This window comes from Garra rufa, unplaced genomic scaffold, assembly GCF_049309525.1.
Source record: "Garra rufa unplaced genomic scaffold, GarRuf1.0 hap1_unplaced_002, whole genome shotgun sequence".
NCBI lineage: Eukaryota > Metazoa > Chordata > Actinopteri > Cypriniformes > Cyprinidae > Garra > Garra rufa.
This window is the reverse complement of record NW_027394277.1, coordinates 1,355,333-1,364,534: the sequence shown is the minus strand read 5'-3', so window position 1 is coordinate 1,364,534 and position 9,202 is coordinate 1,355,333. Positions and strand designations below refer to the sequence as shown.

Genomic DNA, 9,202 nt, shown 5'->3' with positions numbered 1-9,202 from the left:
CCATTAAGGAGTCTCTTTCTCGTAGCGCACGGGCCATGGGAGTAACTAGGCGTTGCGTTTGAGCGTAACCGTTTTGGTATGACTGTGAACCGTTCGTTAAGATTTATGACGTTGCTAAATCGTAATTCAGCTTGGAGTTTGTTCGCATGTCGTTTTAAGGTGGCTAGGTTTAGAATGTTAAACAGAGTGCCTACAGCCGCACCAGCCCCATCAGAGCGCCCAATAATCGTTTGGGACGCCGGTTGTACCCGCTTAATTCAGCCTGGGTTACGATCATTTTCTGTAATTAGCGCAGCATGTGGTTCACATCTGCCTGCATGTGGGCAAGGGCTTCCCGTGTCTGACGGGTGTCGGCCCAAGACTTTTGGGGGCTGATAGGGTGTAGTTTGGTCTGGAAAACATCATAGGGTCGAATCGGCCATACACCTTTAGAGGTAGACTTTGCGGTTAGCTATTGGTAATCCTGATTACGCAGAGAAACAGGGCGGCGAATCATAACATCTACCTGGAGATAGAAAATGACAATGGGACAGTTAATCACGAAGATCATGGTTTGGCGGGGTCGCCTATATCGTTAACGTTTCTGGCAGTGATTTGCAAATAATTTGGTGTACTGAGTCAATCTCCTCTTAAGCGGCCTAGACTTCAAAGAAAAGTTAGGTAAGTTTCTGATAAGGGCTAGAAGGAAGGGACACATAGAGAAAGGGAGAAAAAGGAAAACACGAAGAGACACAATGACACTGACTGAGGTTAGACAGTAAGGATAAGTGTCACATGTGTGGAGCAGCTCCTCTCTGCTGGGTGGAGGTTGGTCCTAGCAGTGCGGCAGAGGAGAATGTTTAGGTGATTTGTGTTGTGTTTAGGAAGTTAGCTGTGTGTTCACCTAGAAGGATAGAAATCATGTTAGTGTGAGGCATAGTCATGAATTGTCGGTCTGTGTCAGTGGGTTTGGTCTTCCCCCTTTTGCTGTCGGTTGGAACCCCAATGTCTCTTTATCTGCTTTTGGTGAACCCATCGAAGAACTGGCTCGCTGCGCCCTTGTCCGATTCTGGTTCGGTCGGTAACAGGCGAGAACTTGTGGGATTCCTTTCAGTGGGGTAAGGACTTTCTCCGACTGGCACTAGGGAGTGTTCTGCCAAGGATGGCGAAACCGTAATACCACACTTTGTTTCCGACACTGAGTTCCTTGTGCGAAGGAGGTGGCTAGCATGGGGCTTTACATCCACATGTCTCTATATTTCCTGCATCATTTCTTTCAATTTTGAGTTATGCTCGGTGGCTTGGGTTTCTTGGTTGAAGCTGGCAACACATCAGGCATCCTTCTATGTAATCTGCCACATCTTGTTGTATGCCAGGCTTCTGTGCCACCTGTTTGAATGGGTTGTAGGTGGTTTTGGCACCACAGTGCACTGCGCATGGTGCATCGTGTGCATGTTTAAGCCTCATCCCCCTTTGGCTCTGAGGGACTACAAGCTTTGGCGCAGTTAGGGGCTCAGAGACATATGTGAAGGCACCATTTTGCAGATGCAGCATGTTCTTAATGGATTGGAGGGTGCGGAGGTCTGAAGAAGTGGATTAGTCGAGTGTAGATCTCGTAGGAGAGTAAAGTTTGAAGATGTGAGCAGAAATGGGTAGGTCTGCTGATGTGGGAGGAGGAGGGGTGTTGCATACCAGTGGTATGTTGGTGGCGGGTAAGAGCTGTAGCCATCGGGATGGGTGGGAGGGCATGAAATGTATTGAATGGTTGTGATGGGCAAGGGTCGCTGTTGAGCCGGACCACGCCCGTTTTCAGATTGCCCTGGTGATTGTCTGGGCAGTCATGGACTTACGCTGTGGGCATCAGTTTCATTGGGCCACAGTCCGGGACGTCCTTTGCAAAAGAGTCCCTGTACTCATGTAGAATTTCTTTAAGTCCTTGGTGATCTGCTTTCTTGAGTCTGGTGTCCTTTGGTAGGCTTTGGTGTCTGTGCTTCGTTGCTTTGAAGAGATTCAGGTTGCCGGCTGAGTTTTCCTGCCCAGGGGCTAGCACTGCGACAGATACTAAAGTGTCTTGGACATTTATGGCAGTTCTGAGTTGAGGGAGACCTGAGTCCCACGCTTGCAGTGAGCAGAGGGAAGGGCCTTGTTCTTTGTTGCTTGGCGTTGAACTTGAGCTTGGCCTTGACTTTGACACTGCATTGTCACTAAGCAAATTGAAGGCAACGTCTGTGGCTTGACACTGCGACTCATTGGGGACTACTGACTGGAAGGGCAATGGCTCACGGACTTGCGTCCACAACTTCAGGTGCTTAAAGTCTATCAAGGGTTTGAAGCGATTTAGCAGATCTTTTCCTATGAGGAGCGGATAGTTGTTTAGAGGTGAGATGTAGACTGGGTGGATGAGATTCATCGGTCCCACTGTTAGGTGAATTGGGGCCACATGTTTCAGCTGTAGGCCCATGTTTGAGTATGCTTGCAGGTTCAGTTCGCACCTTTGGAGTTTGAAAGTTCCATCAGTTATCGTTCTTTGAATTTTCTCAAGGAGTTCAGTTGACATTAGAGTGATGTCGGCTCCTGTGTCTAGAAGAGCTTCCACTTTGACATGACCCTCGATGGTGATGGGAAGGTAAAACTTTCTCGTTGTACCTTTCTCAGTGAGATCGCCTAGGAGTTGAGGGGCTGGAGTTTGAGATGAGATAGGTACGAGTTCAGGACTGATTCTGAGTTCTTCAGAGGAGTGGCAGACGACCAGGACAGCACTTTCAGGTGATTGAGTTGTTATATCAGCAGGTGTTTGTTGGAAGCTTCTGTGATCTGACGTGTCATGTGTTGAGTCAGTTTCTGTCTCTTGCTCTGGATGTTTAAAGAAGCTTTCTTGTCCATCTGAAGTTATGACAGTTACAGTGTTCTTGGGGTAAGGAGAAGAGGTGCTGTTCTGTGTGGTTTGTTGGACCAGGTGGTCGTTGCCTTCTTGTCTGGCCGCTAGTCAGGCCGCAGTGGGTTTCTCTTTCTTTTCCCACTTCCTATCCTCCTTTTTGCGTTTGAAGAACTCTTGCATCGTCATTTTCATCAGTTCTTGTGAATCAAAACACGGCAATGTCTCTTCTTCATGTGTAGATTCAGCTTGAGCTTGATCAGTGTGGGATCTTTGTAAGTTCTTTCGTCGATTTGTTGGAATGGTTGCATTAGATTCCCACAAGCCATTTCTTGAGCTTCCTGATGAGGTTGGCTGGCTCCATGATCTCTCCCATCGATTCTCACAAGGTCTTGGATGGTACCAGGATTTTTCCCAGTAGCGTTCAGGTGAGTGTTGTCGTCCGCGTGGTCCATCCCAGCGGTCGTTTCTTTGTGTAGGTCGGGCGCCAAAGTGAAAGTCACGTTCTCTGTTGAATGAGGATGGTCTCCATTCTCTAGGAGGTGGCTTGAAGCTTTCTTGGTGTTGGGCGCCCTCTAGGGTCATTTCTTGACATTGTGTGTTAAAATCAAGAACTGCAGTAGACTTGGTGCCCTTTTCTGATGCCATCTTTTGCTTGCTGTAGGCTTTGTGGGCCAGGTCTCGCAGCTGTTGAGACGTCATTGTTTGTGGGCATGCAAGGACGCCAAGGTGGTGGCTTACCGCAGGATGGAGATTTCTCAGAAAGAGAGTCTTAAAGTGCATGTCCTGCTCCATGTCAGGCTCATTGCGAGCTCCGAAGTATGCTTCTCTAAGCCGGCTATAGTATGCCTGGGAGGATTCATGACGACCCTGTTTTGTCTCCAGGGCGGCCACCAGTCCTTGCTCTGATTCCGGGACTGCAAATTCCTTGATGAGGGCTTGGCGGAGCGATTGGTAGTCATTCTTTGTGTGAGAAGGCTGTCGGTCCAGGAAGCTCCGCACTTCAGGGCTGGATGTCGTTCGCAGCAGATAAAGTCTGTCTTTGTCAGTAACATTGGGTCTCATTTCTAAGTGAAAATCGATATCATTCAAGTAAGAGTGGACGTCTTGACCATCTGGCACACTCGGGGTGAATTTGCTGATGTTTCGGGTCAGCTTGTCAAGGTCTTTGAGGTCCATGCCATGTGATGGGTTATGGCTGGCCTTGGGGAGTTCTCGTAGCTTGGGTGTGAGGTAGGTTTCTTCAGAGGAAGCTGGTGAGGGTTTCAAAGTTGCTCCCTCCCCCTTTTCCTCACATGACGTTTCAGGAACATGGGACCCGGGCCTGCTTGGCAGGGGTGAGGGCGGGGCCCGTTGCGTCCTGGTTGGCTCAGGGCGCAGTTCATAAGCATGTCTAAGTTCATTTTTGACACTGTCAAATTCCTCTTTCATGTCGTCAAGTTGTTGAGTGAGGTAACTTATCTCAGTTCTTGCCTCGTTCAGATGTGTTTCGAGGGCTTTAATTCTGCTGTTCTTGTCTCTGAAGTCCAGCCTTGCCTTTTCCAGTAGCTGCTCGGCGTACTGTAGCTTGTCGCTGAGGTCGGCGCGGGCTGACTTTGCGTGCTCCATTTCTTGTGTGTGGTTTGCTAGAGTTTCTTGTAGTCTAGCGATCTCCTGAGTTGCTCTGGGATCCGTCTCATTGGACCCTTCCCGTCGATCTTGAGCCTCCAGCTCTAGCTGCTCGATGCGTCGCTGTGCGCGTTTCAGCTCCTGCTGGAGATAGGCGGCTTGTCTGTCGCTCCGTTTGAGGGAGGCGATGAGGGTGTGACTCAGGGAGCCAGTGATCTTTGCTAGCTCTTTGTGTCCGTAGCTCTGACCTGGATCATGTTTCATGATGCCTGTTATGTTGTTGTCCAGTTGGTCTTGTGTCTGGTGTTTGACAGCTTCGGAGGCTTTGGGTAAGAGGCTGTCCGTCACGGCGCTTAGCCAGATTTCCAGGTCCTCCCAGTGACCAACGGGGTCTGTTGGGCGAGGCATGTTTTGATGCCGTGAGGAAAGACCAGACCACTGACTGACACAGACCTGTAGACAGAAGAACAAACAAACAAAACAAACAAACAAAACCAAAACAGTGGTGTGAGAGTGGTGGTGTCAGGTGTAAGTGGGTTTTGGGTGTGTTGTGTCGAGGTGAGTGTGGTTCTCCCCGCAGGTGGTTCACTGGTGTGCACGCCTCCAGCTAGCGTCGCTGTGGAGGAGGCGAGGGGGTACCCACGGGCGTTGTAGCTAGAACAGAGAGAAGAAAGAGGAACAAACACACACAGCAAAGAACGGCGTAGTCGTCGGCTGCTTCCCCCTTTTTCTAAAGAGAAGAGAGAAAAGAGACGACAACAAAAGGAACACTTTGGGAAGAAGGTAGAAAGAGAGAGATTGAAAGTGAAATACACCTTTCTGGCCCCAGAATGAGTACAGTCAAGTTTTTTTTTTTTTCTCAACTTGATGTATGCTTCTAGATACGGTGCTCAGAAATGGGAATTTCAACACGCCAGGACTATGATGGTTATTATAATCCCCTCCGGGATGAGGGAATATACAATAACAATGACAGTATTGGCTTTGCAGCTGGTAGGATTGACACTGTACACCAATCAGAGCGTTTCTGGAAACGGGTTCACGACTGGCGCCTATCAGTCCTCGCTGGACTCGTTGGGACCTTGGCTGTAGGGTTCCACGATGAGAGGGGAAAGTGAGAGTTAGGCACAAGTTTAATTGGCGTTTTCAAGTTGTATGAACATTGATTAAATGTCTTTTAAACAACCAAAATTCTCTGCTTTTATGATTCTCACAGGCACAATCGAGGAAATAGCAGCAGTAGTCGAATCAAGAGGAGGACAGCTAGGTGAAAGAGAGAGAGTGAGGAGAGAGACAGCCAATTGGAAATGAGGTTTCGCTCCCAAGTCAGGGAATATGACAAGACTTGATTATTACAATTACAATTAAAGCCTTGGTTTGCAAATTAAAATTGATGTTTCAATTCAGTAATGATTGTGGGAGAACTAAAACTGTAACGCTTTGTTAAAGTTTTAGTCAGCAGTTGTAATCAAATGAATCAACACAAACCATTGAGGTATGGGAAAAGGAACGACTATTGATTGTAAAAAGGAGTCGTTTTCAAATCAATAATGATTGTTCCTGGTTATAATTTAGAAGTTTTCATTAAAAATTGGTCAAGGAAATTATAATTTCTCTATTCAACGTGTATCATTGCCGTCTGAAAAGGGGAAATGTGATTATGATTAAACTTAAAATTAAAATGTTCAATTAAAATCAAAAATTTTAATTGGAATCAGAAGTTTAAATTAGAGATTAAAATTTCCAAATAAAAAAATGTTTAACATAAATTATCACCTTGGCAATGAAAGTTGGTGACCAGATTAAAATGATGCCTCCTTAAAATTGACTACAAATAATCACTGTTAAATCAATCACAGAAATTGCGGTGTGGCAAGGAGATGTGATTATTTATTAAGATTGATCAAAGTATTCAAATTAATCAGCTTAAAAATAGTATTTGATCATAAAGCTTGTAACAGTTTAATCTGGCAATGCAAACAGTCAAAAAGCAGAGAGCCTTAAATTGAAACAATAAAATGTTTTAATTTGAGATTTATGATAGGGCTTTAATGGTTTGTTACAATCGCATCAAAAAGAGATTTAAGTTTAAAGTTGTCAATATTCCTGTCACATGGGAGGAGGGAAGAAATACAAGGAATAGTGTACAGAGATATGAAGTAAAGAAGTTTGCAGAATGAGCGTTAAAGTTCAAAGCTTGTGATTGAGTCACCCAAACAACGTTACACACACTGAGTTCAAACACAATGGATCACCCTAACCGATTGCGTGCTAACTGCTATTTTTCAAAGCCAGTGGTTTTACATAGGCTTAGCTTTAGCTAGTTTAGCTCTACCACTTGTTAGCGTTAGCTTTAGCTAGTTTAACTATCCCACTTGTTGTTTACAAAATGAGCGGGCGGACTGCGCCTGCGCAACGAAACTCTGCCCCGGAAAAGGTGTGTAACGATTTCCGGGTCGCAGCGTTTCTATGGCAACAACCAGCAAGTGAGAGAGTTAAGCAGTTTCAAATACAATGCATGAAATGACAGCACATTTCGGAATTGCACAGCAAATAAGCACTATTTAGATTCTTGTCTCAACTCGTTAGAGTGAGGCACATATATCCACAGCTTTACTGCGATTAATGCAACATATTTCACAGGTCTCGGCGGACCTTAATTCTGTGCTTGTCTGTTTAAACAACACCACAGCACATATGGACTCAGCCACACAATTTTAAGATCTCAAAATTTCTCCCATAAAGCAACGTGTGGGTGCTCGCGCTGAGCGCCACGTCTTAACTTCACTAACGTTAGTTTTAAGTGAATATTTGGTAAAAGAGCATTAGGTCGCGAGCCTAAAGATCTTAAACCGGGAGTCAGCTTAAGTTTTCACTCTGGAACTCGCAGGGTAAAACACTAGCTGCAAGGCCTTTTGACAGAGAGGAAAAACAAGGAACACGCTCGTTTTTCTTCTTTTCTTTGTCTCAATTTCTAAAACTTTACTGCAGTTTAAATTCTTTACACAACAACTCAAAGTTATGCTTTCATTCATTCCAGACTGGCAGCCACAATAAAGCATACAGTACACAATAAACTGTTTCTCTGTCTTTGAACTATTTCTACCGGATAAAATAGAACAAAATACCATATAGAATGACTTGTTTTATGTTCAAATAGTTAGATGTGCCCGCATTCTCCACCATCTGTAAGGAATTAATTAGCTCAAATTTATAATGATTCAAATAAGGAATCGAATCGAAAGATTCGAAACTTGATTAAATTGATTCAGAATTAATAGATTACACTTCTTAACCATTCGTCCAGCAAAGTGGTCAATTCAGCATAATGTATTAACTCAAAAGGTTTATATTATGTTCCTGGCCAAGATCACAAATAAACCAAAATATTACGTTAGGAAATTTTAAAGCTGAGGTAGCTTGATCTAAACACAGATAGAACTTTTGTGAACATAAAGTCAAGACACTTCTTTTAATGAAACAATGATTTATTGAACTACTCTAAGACACAACGCTAATCTACTAAACACAAATAAACACACACACACACACACACACACACACACATTCACACTCATACAGTTCCGGGGATGAGAAATTACTGAGTTGAGGAGAACCCCAAATGTTCTAGTATCTTAACTAGTTCTTAGATCGCAACCTTAGAAAATCACAAAAGCAGAGACTTAGCTTTTAACTACTTAGGGAGTATTTTGCACCAGTTTCAGCGAAGTAAACAGAGATCTTGTTACTTGCGTTTGTGCCGGGAACGGGGGTTCCGGGGGCTCGTCTGAGCGAAAGTTCTGGTTGGTTGCTGGTCGATGACGTAGTTTGGGAAATCCCTCGACGTGGAGGAGTGGTTTTCTGGAGCCGATCTTTCGGTTGCCTGGTTACGCAGGTTGATGCGCTGGAAGTTCTTTTGAGTCGGCGTTGCGAGACTTGGAAAAGTTCGGCAGTCACGAAACTTCAGTTCTGTAGAGTTTTGATGGCACCGTTGCGTGCTTGGTCGAGTGGTCGAGCGCAGATGGAAAAGCACTCAAACCACAAGAGGCGAAAGGCGTGAGGCGAGAGCTGGGAGCTCTGAGTTCTTGCTGAGTTCGCCTAGTTCTGTTAGGAACATGAAGTTTTAAACGGGCCGCTAGGGCACGTCCCACGATGCTGGGATCCAATGGCATTGCTGAAGGGGCGGGTCACGCCACCCCCTTTTCGTCCTGTAATTCCTTCTGGTACGTAACTTATTAGGATATGGATTTCTCTGCAATTTTTGTTATTAACTTCAATAAACTATTTAAAGTATAAAAAAGAAAGTATAACAAAGTATACACAATCATTTTCTCATTCATCCAGACAAACTGCATCCATCATGATATTTCATCGCATATTACCCCATGGTAAATTGCTTGCATGCTAAAACATTTGTCACTGCTAAAGGCATATAAATGCATAGATTAAACTCCAACGATCACATAAAACACATCGAGCATAGAAATGAAAACATATGATACTGTTTATAAGCTGATTGTTTCTTAAAGATTGTCTCTGCAGTGTACGTATCTCTATTGAGAGACGGGGTGTTTTGGAATGTCAGGGGGAGAGGGGGACAGGAAGTCCGAAAAACCATGTGAGTCACGCTGGACGCATCATGTGCCATGCCAGCTTTATTTCAGAAGACTGGAGGTTTGTTTCTTAGGTGCTTTGAGACAGAGAGCGTTTTCTTCTCTCTGGATGCGTAAGATGCAGATC

General features: G+C 44.9%; 1 protein-coding gene across 1 annotated transcript; it reads right to left on the bottom strand.

Moving 5' to 3' along the window:
- Window positions 1-2,965: 2,965 nt before the first annotated feature.
- LOC141305382 (uncharacterized) lies at window positions 2,966-4,870 on the bottom strand. Its single transcript, XM_073832480.1, has 2 exons — window positions 4,166-4,870; window positions 2,966-4,057 (listed from the first exon to the last, which is right to left on the bottom strand). The coding sequence occupies exons 1-2, from the start codon at window positions 4,868-4,870 to the stop codon at window positions 2,966-2,968; spliced, it is 1,797 nt and encodes a 598-aa protein (XP_073688581.1).
- Between the last annotated feature and the right edge of the window lie 4,332 nt (window positions 4,871-9,202).

What these genes read in the sequence shown, in the direction of transcription:
- LOC141305382 (XM_073832480.1), bottom strand. Translation starts at nt 4,870, where the DNA reads ATGCCTCGCCCAACAGACCCCGTTGGTCACTGGGAGGACCTGGAAATC. An exon ending in CAAGCAGGCCCGGGTCCCAT is followed by an intron (nt 4,058 to 4,165) that starts GTTCCTGAAACG and finishes GAACTCCCCAAG; the next exon opens with GCCAGCCATAACCCATCACA.